The sequence below is a fragment of the Cupressus sempervirens genome, chromosome 4 (assembly GCF_028749045.1).
Source record: "Cupressus sempervirens isolate cs-2001-9-10 chromosome 4, ASM2874904v1, whole genome shotgun sequence".
Lineage (NCBI taxonomy): Eukaryota > Viridiplantae > Streptophyta > Pinopsida > Cupressales > Cupressaceae > Cupressus > Cupressus sempervirens.
The window spans coordinates 533,079,329-533,101,589 of NC_143121.1; the positions used below are offsets into that span (position 1 = coordinate 533,079,329).

The window sequence follows — 22,261 nt, forward strand, 5'->3', positions numbered from 1 at the left end:
CCACACATGATTTATTTCTAGTATATTCATTCTAAACGACCACCACAAAGAGCTTTTGAGCTCTATGGTTCATTTGTACATCCCCATCCAAAATGAGGTTCTAAAAATTTTAAATCAACTTTGAAGTTCATTGAGGCTTAAAAAAACATTTAAATCTCCCGATTCAACCCATCTCAACATAAAATTTCTCATTTTAGAGACTCCATAGCAATTATTTCTCCTAAAAACATAGTATGCCTACCCTTGTCTCCTTATTTTGGTCCTAAGCAACTCCTTCACCCCTGCTATTTGTTGCCCTACCAACCCTAACATCCATTCCCATTGTTGTGAAGCCTCTTATTTCTTCTTGACACAAAGATTTATTCCCTTCCTAGTCCTATTGTCGTCATTGATTCTTGCTTTAGGTAGTGTCTTCCCGTGACTCTCCTCTATGTGCCTTATACATGCCTTCCTATTGCCTTGAATTACTTGCACCAACTACATTGCCAAATAGAAGCCCTTTCAACAATAATATCCACTCCTCCAAGCCAGCCAATACAAATACCTTAGAAGGTAATGACATCACAATAGCCATCTTTTTGTATTGGCAATGCATTGTTAATGACACACTAAACTAGTTAAATTGCCATTGCATTATTTTCTTATAAGTGAACAACCTTATTGTGTTGCTTTTGATATATAAATAATACATATAAAACATTTATATTTAAACTATTATTAAAAGTAATTATTTTAAATTAAAATAACATTTTTAATATTTTTTTGAATAGTGGTAAGAGGTCTAAAATTTAAATAGAAAAAATAGATATAGACAATTATAGTAGAAATTTGTGTTAGTTAAAAGACAACACATATATAATACAATTTAAATATTTTTATATGTTTAGATTGTGTCAAAATTTTGAATCAACCTTTGGGAACACACTCTATGATACTAAACATTATATTCTTAATTTTTACATGTACTAAATATAATTTAAAGTGAGATTTTTTTAAGAATAAATAAATTGTTCTACTTGCATTTCTTAAACATATATATTTTAAATAATTATATAGTTAACATATCAATTAAAAAATTCTTTAAAGATTTGAATTAAATAAAGGAATAAAATATTTTTGTATGGGAGGAAAATATAAAAATTAATTAATTGAAAAATATTTGAATCAATTATATATAATTTAATTTTAAATTTGAAAAATAAATAAATTATTATACCAAATTATTCAATTCTTAATTTGAGTGTATTAAACAAACTAGAAACAAAAATTTAATTAAATATATTTTTTTCAAAAATGCGACATGCGGAATTTTAAATCAAATTATTCAATTCCTGATTGGATTGGGTTGACTTCATAATACTACATGTACCTAATATATCTAATAATGATTATGAGTAGGTAGAGTATAACTTGCCCCGTGAAAGCAAAGAATTCATCGAAATGGAAAATTAATTGAAGCGGTAAGCGAGGAGATCGGGCTTTGATCCATCGAAGCCAAATTGATGAGCAACAATCGATAGCGGATATTCACCAAATATTCAGCAAAGTTCTGTAGCAATTTTGTGCAGGAAAGAGAAGAACACAGGTATATAATTTTGATTCGGGGAATACAGCGGAATTCTGATAATTCCGTGAAGAATTGGGGCGATTGGTGAGGCAGTTGAATTTTATTGTTGCTGCTGAAGAAATTGGTGGAGGGAAAAGCCATTTAATTGCAAGATGGAGAATTGCAGTGAATTGGGTCAAAGTAGAAGGCAGTAAAATGAGTGGGGGGCTGAAGGAAGGTGCAGCAAGGGCAGTATTGAAGGATGTGTGGAGACAAGGGCACGAAAGCGTGGAGCTCAGACAGGACGGGAAGCGCGTGATTTTCTTCTGCAGGCTTTGTTCCACACGCTGCTACAGTGACTCTGCTCTCTCCGACCATCTCAACGGCAATCTTCATGCCAAAAGGCAGGCTCTCGCCATTTGTTCTTCCTCATCTCCTTCTCCTTCCTGGCCTTTTAATGATGGCCTTGTTTTCCTCTATCCCTCTTCTAAGACCGCTGCCCACCTTCAATTAGAGCAAGATTACAGCATTACAAGTAGCAGTAGCTGTAGCAATCCTTTCCCACTACAGTGGATGGGTTGCGGTCATGTTTCTATGAGGATCCTCCACTCTTCGGCTACTCAACCACAGCCTCCTCTGGTCAAGGCGGTGGCGGTGTGGTGTTGTTGGCTGGGAGATATTCAGGAGCACGCTACCAGTACGAGTACTGGGAACGCCAAGGAATGTGAATACGCCATTGTCTCGTTCCCATATACTCACACATTAGGAAGGGGCGGGAGTGGAATTGGAGCTAGCCCTAATTTTAAACAATTGTCTTCTTCTTCTTCTGCATTGGGGATTGAGAAGAAGAAGATAAGGAAAAAGAAGGGGAGGCCCCCTTCCAAATCCAATAATCATTCCCACACCCTGGTTGAAGTGGAACCGGCAGCAGAACACAGGGATATGGATTTGGAAATTGAGGCGGGGGAGGAAGTGGGATGTTCTTCTATTGAGGGAGAGGACCTGGACATGGAGATCTTGAAGAATATGTCAAATAAAGCCCTCAGACGAGCTTTTACAAGGAAAAGATTAAAAGCCCTAGAAAGGCTATGTTTTATTTGTCATCAGCAAATGCTTCCCGGAAAAGATGTGGCTACCTTACTCAATAGGAAGTCTGGGCTTATTGCTTGCAGTAGCAGGAACAGGCGCGGGGTATCGCTTGCTAACTCAGTCTATCTCTCTCTTCAAGTTTGTTTTCGTTTTCCAACCATGTTGCTCATGAATGTCTAGAACAAGGTCTCTCTTTCATCATGTGCTATGTTTGGTGGCTGGAAGTTTAATTTTTCTTTTTGCTCCTGTTTTGTTTTGATGCAGTCATTTCATGTCTTCCATACTTCTTGCCTTATAGACTGGATTCTGCTTTGCGAGTCAAAAATATGGCTGTCTCACTTAAATGGTGGCAAAGGACCTCGGAAAGGAAGATGGTCAGTTTTGGAACAAAGAAGAAAACCGGCGAGTAAGGGTAGCAGCAGTAGTAGCTGTGGATCAGTTTTCTGTCCTGAATGTCAGGGTACTGGTCTAAAAACCCGAGCTGGGCAGTTGGAGGTTCCACGATACAAGCTTGCCCAGGTATGAGCTTGTTTAGAGACTGTCAGGTTGCATCTTTTTCTTCATAAAGGGCTATGCATGGAGAGGAGTGAGTTTGACTGTATTCAATCAAATGGATTATGAGTCCATTACTTTTGGTTCATGGCTGACTATGAAATTCAAAGGGAGTTGTGAGACAAGAGAGGGCTAAAATCATAGAAAATAAAGCCTAAACAATAATAAAAACGAGTAAGTACTTATGACTTTATTAGAGAAAAAGTGCATTAAAAATATAGTATTCATGGAAATAATAGATTTGTAAAATAAATATTAATTAGTCAATTTGGTTTCAACCAAAATACTCTCTGTTATTGATCAGTTTTGGCTATCCACGGCAACAATTTTAAGTATATGATATCTTAAATGCGTGCATCCCATGTATTATCTGCGTGAAAAACATTGTTATCAAATCAAGACCAGCTATTATAGAGGACAGGCTGAGCTTGAAACTGATCTGAAGAATTCTGCAATACTCTTAGAAATGGTGATAGAGGAATATTAAATTTGAACTGAGAAAGGTATCAACTTGCCAACCAAAACTACTCGGTTTGTACTGTCATCCTAAAGTTTTACAAATTCCAGAAGAAAAATGCAAGGATAAATCCCACAGGAACCGTCATAATAAAATCTGGCATGAAATTATGCTTCAAAGAGCGACTGTCATTTTATTTGATAGTCATTTAAAAGGAAGCTGAGAAGGCTTAACACCTAAGTCATAGCTTGGAAATTCGGTCTTGGAGTGCATAATTTCAACTTGGAGAGTCCCAAGTAAAAACTTGGTAAAACTCAATAGCTTCAAAAACATTTAAATTCATAAAAAACAAACAAGTTGTTTTTGGTAAATCGTAAATTTGATGCACAATATAGTTAAAAAATGTATCAAATAAGTTGTGTGTGGTTGGGATCTCGGTAGGTTTTTCAAAAAAAAATTCTCTGCTAGTAAACCTCACCAAAATTCATGGGGCGAAAAAATGGCGAGTATTCGGCAATTGACCGAGTATGCAAACTATGAACTAAATAGTTTCTCGGTGCAACTGTTCCAGGTACACACTTAACCTCCTTTTATCTAAAAACAAACTACTGTGAGAATAACATGACAGCAAACAGGAATTAATTGTCAGGGAGCTTGCAAAACTCCTAGAACGAGTCATCTTATTCCTGCTCATTTATTTTCTTGCCGCCAGTAAACAGAAAATCTTTAGAAATAATTCCCGACCTTGAATAATCACAGCAACAGGTAAGCCTGGCAACACTTGCAGGATTTTCCTTTGACCATGCCCCGCCTCTCTATTGTCAGAAGATGAAGATTTTGGGAGATTGAGCTCTTCAGGGATAATATCATTTTCACGGAAGGATGATACACAAACGAGCAAAATCATCTGTAGAAGTTCCTTTTTAGTGCGTTCAATAATGCTATCCTATCTTTATTTTGTACCATTTGGTTACCAGGGTAATCAATTAAGCTGCTTTCAGAACATAATGTTAGTTCTAGAGTTATGTTCCTGGTCTTCAAAAATCTCAAAGATTATCAGTAGTAGGAAGTGCGTTTAAAAAGTCATATATGGTTCAAAAAGTTGACCTTTGCAAGAATAGCAGAGGAGTTAGAATCTTTGTCAGAGAAGTCATGATGGACGAGTTACAAGATTGTCATGAGTTTTAGAAAGCAAGGTGTCGTGGGCAGTTAGAATTTGATGAGAGATTATAAAGTATCTTTTAATGTCATATGGAATGGAATTATTATTTCATATGTTAGAGGATGGATTCTTGTTTGTGGCTAGCATGTAAGAGAAGTGTTTGTGACCAACTGGACTGGCCATATTGCTCCTGGATGAGGGCTGAGTTGGCATTTATACCCATCATCTTTTTTCAAATTGAACATTGATTATAATGCTCATGTTTGTATAAGCATCGACATTAGATCAATAGTAAATATAAGTTTTATATGAGTAAATACTAAATACATTAGAAATTCTATATGGAGGATCAAGTCACTACTTATACCTTCATATCAGAAGTCAATTATAAGAGACCAAGAGTCACAACTTAAAATTCTACTTTAGATATCTCTATGATGAATTGAACTAAAGCCTCTTATTTTTTATTTTTTCTTGAAAATTTTAAAATGGTATTTGAAATCCATGTAACATTTATTTAGCTTTATTTCTAATTTTTGTTTTGTTTACTTTTCTAACAGAATTGTTCTACTTGAAATTTGTAATTTAAAACAAAAACCAAGACCTTTACAAAAAGGGACCCAAAAGAAAACACAATCATGCAATCCATATGAGGGGCTGTACCTAGTAGGAGTCCATAATCCATTTATCCTCTACCCTAGGCCCAAGAGCAGATACTATCCTCTTAGCCTCATGTGACTCTTGTCATCCATATAGGCGGCATACCAATGAGGAATCTATAAATGATCAACCCTCCATCCTAGGCCCAAGAGTGGGTACCATCCCTTTTGGCCTCATGTAGGTCTTGTCATCCATATGAATGGGTGTACCTAGTAGGTATTTATAGCCAATCAATCTTCTGCCCTAGGTCCAAGAGTGGATATCATCCCTCTTGACCTCATATGACACTTGCCATTCATAAGAGGGGGTGTACCTATTTAGGAGTCTATAATCCACTTAACCTCTACCCCAGGCCCAGGAGCGGATACCATCCCTCTTAGCCTCATGTGGTTCTTGCCATCCATATAAGAGGCTTTACCAATGAGGAATCTAAAAATGATCAACCCTGTATCCTAGGCCCAAGAGTGGATACCATCGCTCCTGGCCTCCTGGCTCTTGTCATCCATATGAGGGCATGTACCTAGTAGGTATTTAGAGCCAATTGATCTTCTAGTGTAGGTCCAATAGTGGGTATCACGCCTCTTGCCTTAAGTAGCCCCTGCTATCCATTTGAAAGGGTGTACCTAGTGAAATTTCCATAATCGATCAATCCTCTACCCCAGTCTCAAGAGGTGGTATCATCCGTATTGATCTTAAGTGGCCCTTAGCATCTATATAAGGGGTTGTGTCTAATGAGGTATCTATAGGAGATTAAATGAATGAATTAAGAATGTAAAAAGGTTAACAATGAAGATTCTTCATCATGAAATACTAAGCAAAATCTCAGGCATACCGCCATTGAAGTAGTAATCTCTGATTTGATCCACCTATGTGTCTGATTAATTGATCTGCCCATATGGATGGGTACGTGTGATCCTTTTTTCTATCTGCATAGCCTTCTTTCGAATATGCTGTATTTGTGTGTGGTGCAAGTATTCATGTGTCTGCAAAAAAAAATTTAATTTTAATTTTTTTTAAATTATATTTTTAAAAAAAAATTATATATATATATAGTTTGTTAATTTACTAATAGTCCTGATCTGATCGCTGATGTTAGGACGCTGTGTGTAAAGTCTTCTTGGGTGAGTCTGTTCTTACTGGTCTTGCTAACTGGGCCGATCTTCTCTTGTGAGCACGTTGTTGATCTTTACAATATACAAATTTAAAATCTGAGTTTTCTAAATTTAATGCAAACATATCTCATATACAAATGGAACTTTTACCGGGTAAGACTGAGAAACAGAAATGGCAGGAATTGCCGTTCATATAGTCAATAAAGTCAAATATTTTAGTTAACGCAGTGCTATTTGTTTGCTTGGAACAATTAACGCATCATGCACCGAGCACGTGTAGGACAAGTTTGCAAGAACTTGTCTCCCAAAAATCTTATCATAGCATTTAATTCCTAAGTTAGCTTGGATCTCGACATCCTGTATTAATAAACATTCTTCCTTCTTTTGTCAGTAAACCTGCTTTCTCTGCGCATTCTTTTACTTTGTCTATGAATTCTGTGTTTTGTTCCTTCTTTATAGATTTTCTGTACAGATTTTGGAAATTTGCCGAGTTGTCCATCGTAGTATGATCTATGTCATAAGGTTCGCGGGATCTTCTCGTAAATGTTTTAAAAACCTAAAAGAATTGTTGGATTCGTCCAAAAATTCATACCTACAAAAACATTTGCAACAATATTTTTTGAAAAAAAATATCCTCTGCCCCTCTTTAGAGCCAGTTAGAGTAGTATGACTAGCGAATCTTCAAAAATTCCCCAATCCACTCCAGCACCCTCTTCGTCTCCTATTAAAATGAAATATCATGTATTGCCCGAGACGACTTTGCTGCAACAAGAATCTCGAAGCATGGGGACTTAGAGGTGCTCAAAACTGAAATGTCCCATTGCCTTTTGTAGCAACACTAGGAGAACAAGTTTGTTGATTGGTCTTTTAGCCATTGTTGCGAATGTTGCTGGGCCTTTAGGTGTTCTGCAACGTGAAGAATGGAATAAGCATTTTTTATATTATGAATAATGAGAGGCGTTGAAGATTTTGTGATAGTCAGCTACGGGAGGCAGACTAGACTGTGTTGTTTGTTTTTATTCTACATTGCCTTTGTTTCTTAGGTTTCGTTAATTCGTTTTAGGTTGTCTTTATATTTCTATAGAGTTTAAGTTATATTTTAAAAATGTACTGATATTTCTTTTATTAATTATAAACATTTTATGTTTTGTAAAATCCTTTCGATTTGTTTTCCAAAAATTTACGATCTTGAATAAAGTTTAATAATAGCCAAAATGAATAGTAGAATTTTAAAAACGGACTACTATCAAACTGGATTTAGATGGATGTAAATTATTAATGTTAAAATAAAATAGCATAAGCGAATTTAACATTAAGAAATTTATAATATATTATCTTTGTAGAGAATTTGAATTCGTTTGTATATAAAATATGTAAGATTAATTTAAGGTATAAATTTTTTTAAATCTAAGTATTCTAGTATTCTGATATTGTTATCAGAATTCAACTATGTAGATGTTTCATAAGTAGTGGTTTACTATGAGAATAAATGAAACACTTAGCACTCAATGTAACTAAGTGATGCTCACAGAGGTGAAGCACTAAGATTTTTTGGGAGGTCAACCATCTCAGTACTTTCAGCTCCTCCAAGGTTAAGCCCACTTTGCTTGCAATCCCATTAATAAAATCTCAGCTAGTGTTGGTCTTAATCTCATCAATTGACAAGTAGGAGATATTTTTCATGATAAGTCAAATTGCGATATTGCTATCAGAATTTAATTGTGTAGTTTCTTGTGACAAGCTGATTGATCCATGTTACTTGAGTAGTTCATAAGAATCTATCTTTCATGAGAATGAATGGAACACTTGACACTCATTGCATTTAAATCAGTGAAATCTGTAAATAGTTTTTCTACAAATTCTATTTGCTTTTAATAGAGTCTTAAAAAAATAAGTTGATATATTTGAGGTGATTCATTTAGAACAACAGTTGAAACACTTCATTGGTCAGAATGTTATCAAGATTTAAACCTCATTAGGCCATTAATGCTGCCATTAACTAATAATAATAATAAAAAGTGGTAAATTTGCAATGTAACACTGGTACTGGAGTATGTCGGAACAAGTTTTCAGCATGGAGGGAAAATGGGCCTCATTTTTGGGATGGTGGGGGACGGCTAGGGGATGGCGGCAAGGGGAGGATGGGGTAGGGATGGTGTTGTATAGTGTACATATAGAACTTGAAATGCTTGTTATGAAATAATGTTTCAGTAGAACATACCAAATTTAAATTCTTGAAAATAGCAAAATTGCAACATGAACTAAAACCATTCAACATTCAGCATTCAGCATAGGAACATATTACATACCCAATAGGAACATTCAAAAATCAAAATTCAAAATAGAAATCCAAATCCCCATTCCAGTGGCAGCATGGTTGCGGAATGACGGAGGTGGGAATACTTGGATACGCGAGTACCTGGTATGAGGACGTATCAAAGACAAGTACTCTGAAGTTTGGGAAAGGGTGCAAGTCCCATGTAACACTGTAAATTTGTGAAATGAATTATATCAAATCTCTGATTGATTCCAACTCACCTTACGATTTACCATTAATTAGAAAAACGTTTATTTCGGCATCACAAGGACTACCACAGAACTTGAGATCTTAAATGAGTACATACACTTTTTTAGCTGAAGGAAACATAAAACATGCATATATAGAATTATAAATATTGTTATAATTTTCGTTAAATTAACTGGATTGATGACAATAATCTCGTTTTCATAAAAAATTCTATCGCAAAATTACGTAATTGGTGTAGCTGTGATGGTCTGATGATGACTGCATCCATATTATCTAATGGAGGTCGCATGTTTGAAACTGAAGGGGTAGTTGGATTGTACATGTCAAGACAACATAGGTTAAATGGAAATAAACAAATCACATTAAATTTTTTTTTTTTTTTCCTTATTTTTTCTTCTTTCTTTCTTCCTTCTCACCAAATTGGTGTCTTGCTTGGCGGTGATCAAAAAAAGAAGTAAACCACATTTAGCTTCTTTTCCATAGCTGACTCCAACGGTGGATTCCTCAAAAGCTTATGCTTTGGCTGGGATATATAATACCTATACCGCTATCCTCAAGCTGCGAATGAATTGCATAATCTTTATTGTTTGCAGTATCAGAGAAAAGGTCAATGACTGACCAAGACCAAGTAAAAACTACTGATGCAAAGGTTTGGCAGAACAACAACCAAACTGAAAACTGTTTCATCAAATGATTGATCTAGAGGAGGTATAAGTAATGTGTGATTACTGCCACCTACCGTTACAGTGAAGACAATCTCTTAACTCTTTTCCATTGCCACTCTCATGATTGCAGTTTATTTCAATATATAGTAATTTTTCCTGTGCATGACATGTTGTGTTACTGTCAAAGGCCAACAATGCATTGAGCACATTTGGGACTCAAGTGCATCTGACTGTGCTTATAGTACAGGGTACACATGGGTATTGTACCCCATATTGATTATAATCCACTGAACGTGATTTACCCAAGTCGTAGAAGTGGGATGTGTTGGGAGGAGGCAATAAAGTTTGGATGTGGCTAAGTTTCATATAAAATGTACTGTTGATTAAATTTCGAAAAATAAAAAATGCAATAGATTTTTTTAAAAAATTTGACATTTGTTCTTTATGATGCGCATATTTTGTAATTGAAAACAGCAAAAAATTTGAAAAAAAAATCACTGTATTTTTGTGATTCTGAAAAAAGTAAAATTTTTTAATCTTTGGTATATTTTATATGAAGCTTAGCCAACCCATAAAGTTTCAAGACTTGGTACCTCTTCAATTGTAAGCCCACTCCTCTGCTACCTATTGTTACTCCTCTTAATATAATATCTTCAATGATCTAGGAGTTTTCAGTTAGGGAACTCCTGTTCCTTTAATGGTTTTATGGTTATAAGAGGACACCCCTGAATATCGAAGATTTTTTAATCGGACAGGGGGCAGTTTGACCGTTAGAAGCAAAAGCTTTTGCCTCACTTGGTAATCGATTCAAACCCATCTTTGTGTAGAGTGGAAGAACATTACTTGATCAATCTCATATTATGTCATCGACTAGGGATGGCAAGGCCATCTTAGGTCTAGCTATCTTGCGAGGCATCCTTAAAACTTTCTAACAGCTAAATGTATATTTTTTTGGTTCATTTCTCAGCCGCTTTGTATATGTTCTTTTTAAATTTTTTTATTAAATTTTATATGACAGTGATGGATATAGGTGTGCTCGGTAGCTTTCTCTAGTTTAGTAAATGTATGCTTGTAAACAAATGCATAGAACAAGTTCTCAACAAATTAATATATTATGCCCATGCCGGAGATGATACAACTGGTGCTAGTTATGATAGGGCAACAATAAGTCTCAGTAATGTTTTTTTAAGTGTAACATTTTTGAAAAGGGATTTCTAAATTAATTTGTTGATGGATGATGCAGATTTTTGATTGGATCTTGGAGTTAATCCAGTCCCGAAAGTCCTGGATTGATCATCCCGAACAACTACAAGAATGTGCAACTGGCCTTTTATTTTGTCCTGCTGATAGCAGTCAGGTGTGCTGAATGGGAATGGATATTCACTTGCGTCCAGATAAATGGTTTTTCTTTTTAGATACCATGATTGCAATATAATAGGCATTTCCATATTAGATGTAATGGAAACATGATGTTATGCATCACTCCTCAGCCATGAAGTAAATTCTCTTTTTTCTTCTCAACAGGGGAACGTAATATCGATGCTGTTGCTTCATTTCTATGGTATGAATGGAACAGAGTTTGGTGCAAGATGTGCCTGACATGATTTCGTACCTTCCAATGTTAAGGCCAGTTTTATGCTCTGGGGTTTTCTATGTTGCTGCTTTATATTCTGGTCTGATGAGAATGCTAGCCTTTTTCACATGCCTTGCAGAAAATATATGTATACCTTCACTTTAGAGGCAGTTATCTGGTGTGATTGAGTGCCAAAAACTCAAATTGTACAAAAGTTTACATTTATTCTTTGTATTGGTAAGCTTGTCATGAGGTCATGCCACTTTATATTGCCTGAACTTGTAATCAGTAAAATTTTCAGGGAAACTCTTATTATAATTTGAAGTTCACCATTCACAGCGTGATGTAGAGAAAGTGCTCTCTATATTCTGACAAGGTGTTAAACTGTTGACTGGCTGTATGAAAGAAAGAAAGAAGAAAGATAATTTGGTCTATCATATCCGACAATCTGTATATGGGTCTATACATGGGTTAAAGTAATATGGGACTATTTGTATGTATACCTCAACAGCACTCCATCTCTTAATTAAATAGATTAGTTTCTGGCTCGGTATTCTTTTATTTTCTGGTCTGAATGGTGGCATTACCTGAGTGCAGAAACAAACAACAAATATTACGACAGAAAATTCTTGGATGGATTAGAAGTTTTCGGTCAATCACTTTGAAGTTTAACAAAGGAATATGAATGACAGGGCTTTACGTTGCTTTGATTACTTAGAACTATAGTTTTCAGACACGGACTAGGCTCAGACTTGGTAATGTTGATTTAATTCGTGATTCAGCATCGATTTAACAAAATGAAAAAATCTTTTAAATTTAGAAAATTTTAACGTCGTAAAATTTGTTTCATGTATTCATTATTGAATAATACTTAAAGGCACTACAACGTCATTAAATAGAAGTTAATTTGATTACATACACAAACATACATCCATCACATAAGTATTAATACAAATTGTAGGTGAAGGAAACATAAAACATCAATATGTAGAATTATAAATATTGTCAAATGTATATAAAATCCATGACATCAAATTTCCCAAACTTGTGTAAACAAAAACAAATCCATGGCTTAGACTCTAGCCTAGCTTCAGCTTCAAAGTAGTCTATCTACCTCTTATAAAGGCATCTAAGGTAGGTCCTAGACAAATGACTAGCCATAGTCTCTGTCTATAAGGTGTTACAATGATCAACATCAGTTTTGCCTATGCAAAACAAGTTCTATTCTCTTCTACCATAGCCACAACCTTAGCCTTTTTGTTTGGATTTGTAGACTCGATGAACCACTCAGACTTTGGATTGATCTTCACTCGAGTGATCGGAGGGGACCCAATCTCCAAAATCTCCCTGATCCCAAAACGAAGATTGTAATGAACAAAGGCAAGAACATTTAACCTTTCTAGAGACAATTCATTACACCTCTTCGAGTGGATGTGCACAAACATGGACCAATTGTGCCCACATCTAGAAGCGTTGCCTGGTTGACTCAAAATATAGATGATAATTTTTTGAAGGTTTGAAGTTGAGGGCCCAAATATTTGCCAATCTCAATTAAGGAAAATAAAACATTCAAGATTTAAAAAGTTACACAAAAAAAATCAACAAACAAATAAAAAATCCATAAACATACCTTGAGAACTAACAAAATCTACAAAATTTAACACTTACTTCTTTCAAATGAGTTGAAGTCTTGTTATGGACTCCTTGAAGCTCTCAATGCAAACCTATGGCCTCTCCAATGTGATTTGTGTACTCTTAGATGTTCTTCTTTCTTGTTGGTTGTACCTCTTTTTTTCTCATAGGTAGCAAATAGAGCTCGGGCTTGACATGTTGTGTTGTAAATTGCATGACTCATGAGTTGTGAGTTATGAGCTATAACTCACCAAGTCATGGCAACGGATTGTTATGACCCGTTTGGCTTGACATGGCTTGACAACTTGAAAAACTTGTAGGATTTGTGCATAGTCCAAGAACATTGGTTGGAACTATGGTTGAAAACTTTATAGTAAGCTCATTTTTAAAAAGGAATCGGGAATTGACAAATTTACATAACATTTTAAAGATATTTTTCAAAATACACATTATCTATTTCCATCATATCTAAATTAATATTAGACTTAAATACATATGGCAAACCAAAAGTGAGCTCAACCTTGTATACATTTCAGTTTTTAAATTTCAATATCCATAGAAATTCAAAATATGCATCCATAAATATTTTCTAGAATGAAGTTCAAAAGAGTTATATTCTCTTAATGGATGTTGTGGAAGTGGATAATATAATTGCAATAATGTTAATAATAGTTCCAACTGTTAAGTTTGTAGTTACAGTCAAATTGACATGATCATGAGTTTCATTATTGATGATTATATATATAATGTACATACATATGGTTATTTATATTATTTTATATTAACTAATGATGTTTAAATCTTGAAGACATGTTTCCTTCTCTCATACTTATATATCCAAATCTGTATTTGAAAAATACAATGACAATATAATTACATTTGCAAAAACGATTTCAGTTAACATGGCAACAGAGCCAAGCTGCAAATGTGAGGAGTTGAATCAAATAGGAAAAGAAAAAGATCAGACCCAAGAAGCATGTTGCATAAGGATCAAATAAGAAAAAAAGGATTTTTTTTTTTCAAAACCCACGGTAAAACACCTAGAAATCTGTGGCTGGTCTCTGCAAGTGCACGCGTTGTGGAAGAAATTATGTAGGAAAGTTAGCGAAGATGTGAAGAACAGGGCCAATTTGCACATGCCTTTGTATTTATCTCGATCCGTAATAATTCTTGGATCGTGGTTTGTAGAATTTTACTACTGGACTGCTATTGTTCATCAAGGGAATTACATACAATATGATTTCGCTCATAGAGACTTATGGCTTAATGCTGAATAGCGCTCAAACTTAGTACACTAATAGAAGTCCCTAGACTCTGTTCATTGAATTTACCTCAAAATTTAGTACATCATGGTCTCTACCCACATAAATCTGTGAGGGTTATGAAGTTTCCTTATTACGGTGGAAGTACTAAAAAGTATTGTATAACTGGCAGACAGATCTATAATACTGTTAATCGTATCCAACATCATTGGGAAGAGGGAGCATAAAATTTATAATTCATTGATGACCTCGTCCCATAAACTCACATAAGAGATAACTGTCATCGAATGTAGCATAATGATTATAATAGTCCTATACTATACAATTAAGTAGACCATGCGTAAAAGGATAATTAATTACTAAAATTCAAATACAGTCAAAAGGGTGATACCATTATCGAAATTTTAAGAATATATGTTTCGTGATGGATGATTTCGCCTATTTGTTTTGAAGATATGTGAATGGTAAAACAAATGAGCAACTCTCTTTACCATGTGGCATGTATAATGGAGGTTTCCAAATCAATACTTATTGAAGTCGCCAATGTCAAAGCAAGAGATAGGAAGATGTAACAAGGAGACAAGGCCCACAAGGTAAGTAGAATGTGGTGATGTTGCATACAGTGGTATTTGATAGTAAAAATAATGAGCAACGACCATCTAAACAATGTCTTAGTAAGAGACACAAAGGAAAGATAAATCTCCCTTGAATCGGGACAAAGATTACCTATTATTAGACAACACTCGGTATATAATGGATTTGATTCATTCCACAATATTGAAGTATGGAAGGTGAGATTATCACTTGAGGTTATCTCAAGTTGAAAGTGAAGGAGGAAGGATTTATGCAGACTGAGGGAACATTCAGGTCCTTATATCATCGAGACATCCATGATGGAAAAGATAAGGATCGACCCCCCCATATTACAGAAAGCATGACTTCGGTGACAACTAAAATATGAAAGCTAAGATAAACATATATGGGTGTATATATAGAAGCATCAGACAACTCTCCATCAAAGTCGACTTGATATCGACAATATCGACAAGTGCAGAGGGGCTTCATACACCAGATCAATGATAATATGGAGATAAGTATCTATTTCATTATTTTTAAATGTATATTGATACAGAATCGATTAGGACATTTATTGGATTATAATAAATATCGTAATTGATGTTTGTCCTTAATTCACTCATTTGTCTCTCGTACAAGTCATTTAAAAATTGAGGTTCTTGTGGAATATGATTACGTGGGATTTGTAAATATGTCACCCATGGAAGGGTTGAGAATGAAAATGTTCTTGCAAAGTGTTAAATTGGTGTCAAAACTTTTTTCTTCTACATCTCTTGATGGTATTTAATGACAAGTATTCTATTATGAGTAAGCCTGAAAATATATGAGTTTTTTGTTTTTCTTTCTCCCTTGACTTTTGCATAGTATGAAGATAGCCAACACTTGCACTAAGATAATGTATTTTACCCATTTGCAAGTCATACTAAGACCATAGCTTAATTCAAATTAAGGAGGGGGTAAAGTAAGTCACTATAAATTAAATAAATTAGTTCATAACATTAAGGAAACAATAAGGGGCATTACATGATATCAAGAAATTCCCCCCAAAATTTTATGTTTGGAAGAATTTAATGATATCGAGGAGGGTCTTATATAAATCCAATCCAGTGGATTTGTCCCAATACGATAAATTTTCTTTTGAATAAAATTTCAAATTATTCTATTGTAAATATCTTGTAATTGTATTTCAAAACTATTTACCTTGATCTTTTCCAAAAATGTTATTATAGAAAGAGAAAGATTGAAATTCAGAGGGAAACAGAAAATTGAGGCAACCTTAAAAGAGAGGTAGCATATAGAGGATATGATTTAGTCAACCTTTAGTGATTTCGATCATATTGATTCAAAGGGAGTAAACCATATTGTAATGAAATCTTCAATGATTGATAAATTGTAACAGTCAAGAGGACCGTAGTTTCATGCACAACTATGTGATTTTAATGGGCCTACGTCTTGTGTACATCATAAGAAATCGATGACTTAAATTGAACCATCTATAAGTCTCTCTCTATGATAAATAAAACTTGATGTATGAGTTGTAGAGTCATTCAAGTGGCACAATCATACTCAATGAAGATATTGGCATATTGTGGACAAGTTTGTGTTCGCTTCTACTACTAAGCTAAATGAATGTTTGGAATTTCAATGGATAATGTTAAAATACTAACCTAAATAATCCTATAGGTCTGACAATACAGACCTTACCTCTCTTAGTGTTAATATATCTAAAGATTGGCACTTAATATTTATACATGCTTCTCCTATAGGTGTCGGCGACTTCTAAAGAGATGCCTTTGTTTGTGTTTGACTAAACTAATGTTTAGTTAGTTAATTACTAAACTAAGTCTCTTGAAATCGCCGACTTAGGAAGAGGTATGATTAATGCCAAGTTAAGGGTTATGTCCCTTGAGGGACACACCCTCTAGCAAAGATATATATTCAGTTGTGAATGCAGTTTATAGGACACACAATACACAACAGTCTGCTCCTATAAGCATCTCACTTCTAGCAAATAATAAGTCTGAAATATTCTATATTATCATATTGATAATAGAACATTGGATCTGCATTCAAGATAAGTTATACCCTCAACAAACAATCTAAATATTCATAATATTAAGAAGATTATTCTCAGCCATTCAAACTGAATTAAAAGTTTGATACAAATAACAAAGAATTAACAGAATCTTTACATGGTATCAGAGCCAAGTTATTAAATCCAAGGCTCTGCAAATTTAGTCATCAGACTTTACATATACTTAGTATTTTTTCTTCCTATCTTCAATGGCATATACAATCAGGCTCGAGGACAAGTTCGATGGGAAGGAATACTTTGAAGCCTGGAAATTCAGAATCTTAATGATTCTTGAAGAGAACAATGTAAAACAGTTCGTTGATGGAGCATCCAAACAACCCCCAGTTGAGCCTCACAAATCCATATGGACCAATAGAAATAGAAAAGCTATTCAAATCATCTTGGATGGAGTTAAAAATGATATCGTACCTATGCTTATGAAACATCAATCTGCCTACGATATGATGAATGCATTATGGAATGCATATGAAGTAAACAATGCAACTAGGGTTCTTGCACTAAAAAGACAACTAAATCACATTCAGATAAAGAAAGGAGAATCGATAAACTCTTATTTCTTAAGAGTTGCTGGCATTAGAGATGAATTATCAAGCATAGGAACCATCATTAATGACACCGAACTAACGCTCATGGCCATAGATGGATTGCCAGATTCATGGGAAACATTTGCACAAGGAATAAGTGCTAGAGATCAACTTCTAGACTTTAACAGACTCAAGAATGATTGTCTTCAAGAAGAGTCTAGAAAACTAAAGAAAGGAGGGAAACCAAAAGTAGAAGATGAAGAACTTCGCGTTCTTAATGCAAACTCCTATAAGGGCAAGAAGAAGCATTTTAAGAAGAAAAGGGGAAATCAAAAGAATGGAAAGTCCACGAAAAATCTATCTAAAATAAAGTGTTTCAAATGTGAAAAATTTGGACACTATAGATCTAATTGTCCTAAAAATTCCAAACAATAGGCAAATTGTACAAATGTCATTAGAGAAGAAGATACTTATGATCATGAGAACCGTGTTTTGCATTCCTCTCTATCCAATGAAATTTCAAACAAAGTATGGGTGATTGATAGTGGATCCTCTAGACATATAACAAGATACAAAGAAACTCTAGATTCTTTATCAGAGAAAGTTAAGGGTGAAGTTACCATTGGTGATAAATCTGCACACTCAGTTGAAGGAATTGGAAGTTGTACTTTGAAACTAAAATTAGGAAATACTCTTCTTCTTAAAGGTGTACTCTATGTACCAGGGATTAAAAGAAACCTAATCTCAATTATAACACTTGAAGATGATGGACACAATGTTGCATTCATGGATGGCAAAGTATTAACTTGGGTTAAAAACTCTTCCATCAAGAAAGCAGAGTTAATTGGTCAAAGAAAGGGATATTTGTATGAATTGAATACAGAATCTAGTCGATCCATTCAAGCCCTAGTTCACGAAGTTGAAGATTCAAATGAAATATGGCACAAAAGATTAAGGCATCTACATTTTAAAACTTTATCAACTATGGAAAAGATGGTTACTGGATTACCCAAATTAAATAAAGACCACCCTAGTATTTGCAAGGGGTGTGCTCTGGGTAAAAGCATTAGAAGACCCTTTCATGATAGTACTAGGAAAACAAATAATGTACTAGAATTAATTAATTCAGATTTATGTGGACCTATGTCTATTCCTTCTCTTGGAGGATTTCGATATTATATCTTGTTCATAGATGACTTCTCTAGGAAAACGTGGATTTATTTCTTAAAATGCAAGGAATCAGAAGAAATCCTAAAAAGATTTAAAGAATTCAAAGCATTAATTGAAAATTTTTCAGGACATAAAATTAAAACCCTTAGAACAAATAATAGAGGAGAATATACGTTAGAATTGTTTAAAAGGTTTTGTAAAGAATCAAGGATCAAGAGGGAGTACATTGTTCCTTATAACCTAGAACAAAATGGGGTAGCTGAAAGAAAGAATAGGACAATTATAGAAGTTGCTAGGGCTATGATTTTTGACCAAAATCTAGAATACTATCTTTGGGCATAAGCCTCTTGTACTGCTATAAATATTCAAAACATAAGCCCTCACTCTTATCTTAAAGATAAAGCCCCTAAAGAGGTATTTACTAATGTAAAACACAATATAAGTCATCTTAGAAATTTTGGATGTCCTGTATATATTCATGTTCGAAAAGAAAAGAGAATCAAGTTAGAACCCTCTGGGAGGAAAGGTATCTTTGTAGGGTATAGTGAAACTTCTAAAGCATATAGAATTTTCATACCTAGACAGAAAACTATTGAACTTAGCAGAGATGTAATCTTTGAGGAAGATCTTGTATTCAAAAGAGCCATGAGTTCTGATGAACTGTCTCCTTTATCGAGTTCTGAAAGAAATTGTGAATTCGAATCCCAGAGGGAGAACTTAGAAAATATCGAAGATGAAATTCAAATTATGAAACTTGAAGAAAATTCAAAGAAAAAACCACTTTGGGCCATAAAAATAGTTGAAGCAGCTCAAGACTTTGTTGCACCTTCAGGAATAGTCAGAGAAAGTAAAAGACCTAAAAGATTCTCTGGTTATACAACAAATATGAGTGATTTATCCAAAATAGAGCCAACCAATCCTTCTGATGCTATTAAACATTTAGCCTAGAAAGAAGCTATGACATAAGAATATCAATCAATTATGAAAAATGATGTTTGGGAAATTGTTCCAAGACCTAAAGGAAAATCCCTTGTTTCTTCCAAGTGGATATTTAAAATAAAGCATGCTGCTAACGATAGTATTGAGAAATATAAAGCCAGATTTGTAGCCAGAGGATTTTCTTAGAAAGAAGGGATTGATTATGAAGAAACCTTTGCTCCTATTGCCAGATATACCTCCGTACGAGCAATCTTAGCAATTGCCGCATCAAAGGGATGGAAGGTACATCAGATGGATGTAAAAACAACATTCCTAAATGGAAAGATTCCAAAAGAAGTCTATTTAGAGCAACCGAAAGGATTTGAAACCCATGATCCTAACGCATTTGTTTGCAGGCTCAAGAAAGCTCTCCATGGGCTTAAACAGACTCCTAGGGTCTGGTATGAAAGGATTGATAAATATCTCACCAGCTTAGGATTCTCCAAGAATGAAACTGATCCAAACTTATATTATAAAAGAGATAAAGATGATATGGTAATTCTGATATTATATGTTGATGATTTATTAATCACAAGTGGTGATCATCTTATAGATCAGTGCAAGAAATATCTAACTAGAGAATTCAAGATGAAAGACTTGGGGCTTCTCCATTACTTCCTAGGATTGGAAGTACAAAAAAATCCTAATAGTATCATAATTAATCAAGGAAAGTACACATCAGATATCTTGAAGAGATTTGGAATGTGGAATTGCAAGTCTATGTCTTCTCCAATGGAGACTAATTTACATAAACTTAAAGAAGCAACTAAAAAATCACCTACAATAGATTCTACTCTCTACAGATAGATGATTGGGTCCCTTATGTACCTAGTAAATACAAGACCTGATATTTGCTATGTTGTTAATGCCTTAAGCCAGTTTATGTGTGAACCTAAGGAAATTTACCTAGTTGTTGCTAAACACATTATGAGGTACTTACAAGGCACTCTTAATTATGGACTCAAATATGAGAAAGTTTCTTTAGATTTGCATGGATTCACTGATTCAAATTGGGGTGGAAGTGTTAAAGATAGGAAAAGCACTTCAGGATGTTGTTTCAGTCTAGGATCAGCTATGATTTCATAGATATGCAGAAAGCAGTCTTCAGTAGCTCAGAGCTCCACAGAAGCTAAATACATTGCAGCAACAATGGCCTCCCGAGAAGCAGTATGGCTGAGGAAGTTACTTGTGGGATTATTTGGGCAAGCCATGAATCCTATGATTATTCATTGTGATAATCAGAGTTCCATCAAGCTCTCAATGAATCCAATTTTCCATGACAGTTCCAAGCATATTGAAATTCCTTACCATTATGTAAGAAATATGGTTGATAGGAAAAATTGGAATACATTTGCATTGCAGATCAAACAATAGACATACTCACCAAACCTCTATCTAGAGTAAAGATAGAACATTTCAGGAGGAGACTTGGTATGGTTGAATTGTAATCCATTTGTATTCTTTTGCTTATTAATAAAATAATTTTATTTTTTCAGGCTATTGACTGTTATGGGCTCCACCGTTTGTATTCATTATTTTAAGAGGTGACGGTCTCTGAAAATAATAAATACTCATATAAAACATTATGAGAGGTGACGATCTCTTAGATAATGTGCTAAACAATACAGATCTACTATGAGATCTAGATGAGTTCAAGATCATATTGTGATGTTGATAGTGCTATGTTCATGGGTCACAAATTGGATAAAGGAAGAATCTTGGTGTTCTCTGGGTTTATCCTATATTCTAGTAGATCTTAAAACTTAGGATCATGTTGTGATACTAGTTTCTATGAAATCATAACTTGGATAAATGAAGAGATTACCCTTCAGATTTATCCTATATAATATCACTAGTGTCAGTGATTTGTCATATCACAGGTTTAAGTAATATGACTTTGTATCATGTGTTCTATGATACCACATAAGAGACAGACATATATAGAGCAGTAATCCTTGCTTACTCATTTGTATTGGTGTTGCTAGATATGATATCTCTCTATAGGATTATCAGGTTAAGAGGGAGTGTTAAAATACTAACCTAAATAATCCTGCAAGTCTAACAGTACAGACCATACCTCTCTTAGTGTTAATGTATCTAAAGATCGACACTTAATATTTATACATGCTTCTCCTATATATATCGACGACTTCCAAAGAAATGGCTTTATTTGGGTTTGACTAAACTAATGTTTAGTTAGTTAATTACTAAACTAAGTCTCTTGAAATTGCCAACTAAGGAAGAGGTATGATTAATGCCAAGTTAAGGGTTATGTCCCTTGAGGGACACACCCTCTAGAAAATATATATATTTAGTTGTGAATGCAGTTTATAGGACACACAATACACAACAGTATGCTCCTATAAGCATCTCACTTCCAGCAAATAATAAGTTTGAAATATTCTATATTATCATATTGATAATAGAACATTGGATTTGCATTCAAGATAAGTTATACCCTCAACAAACAATCTGAATATTCATAATATTAGGAAGATTATTCTTAGCCATTCAAACTGAATTAAAAGTCTGATACAAATAACAAATAATTAGCAGAATCTTTACAAATAAAAAGAGCAAGTTGGAACTTAGAAAGGAGTTATCATATTTGATACAAAGTTGTTCAACATTATAAGAATAAGTGTAAATTTTACATTGTGGGGCAAATAATAGTCAATGTT

At 34.3% G+C, this 22,261-nt stretch overlaps 1 protein-coding gene across 1 annotated transcript; it reads left to right on the plus strand.

Moving 5' to 3' along the window:
• Positions 1-1,390: 1,390 nt before the first annotated feature.
• Positions 1,391-11,904, plus strand: LOC149562272 (acyl-UDP-N-acetylglucosamine O-acyltransferase). The gene is made up of 4 exons (XM_089825802.1): positions 1,391-2,737; positions 2,900-3,154; positions 11,014-11,127; positions 11,295-11,904. The coding sequence occupies exons 1-4, from the start codon at positions 1,763-1,765 to the stop codon at positions 11,367-11,369; spliced, it is 1,419 nt and encodes a 472-aa protein (XP_089681928.1). The 5' UTR covers positions 1,391-1,762; the 3' UTR covers positions 11,370-11,904.
• The last annotated feature ends 10,357 nt before the right edge of the window (positions 11,905-22,261 follow it).

Bases quoted from the DNA above. Each gene is read 5' to 3' on its own strand.
- LOC149562272 (XM_089825802.1), top strand. From the start codon at position 1,763: ATGAGTGGGGGGCTGAAGGAAGGTGCAGCAAGGGCAGTATTGAAGGAT. The intron at 3,155-11,013 runs GTATGAGCTTGT...TGGATGATGCAG, and splicing joins CACGATACAAGCTTGCCCAG to ATTTTTGATTGGATCTTGGA. The intron at 11,128-11,294 runs GTGTGCTGAATG...TCTTCTCAACAG, and splicing joins GTCCTGCTGATAGCAGTCAG to GGGAACGTAATATCGATGCT.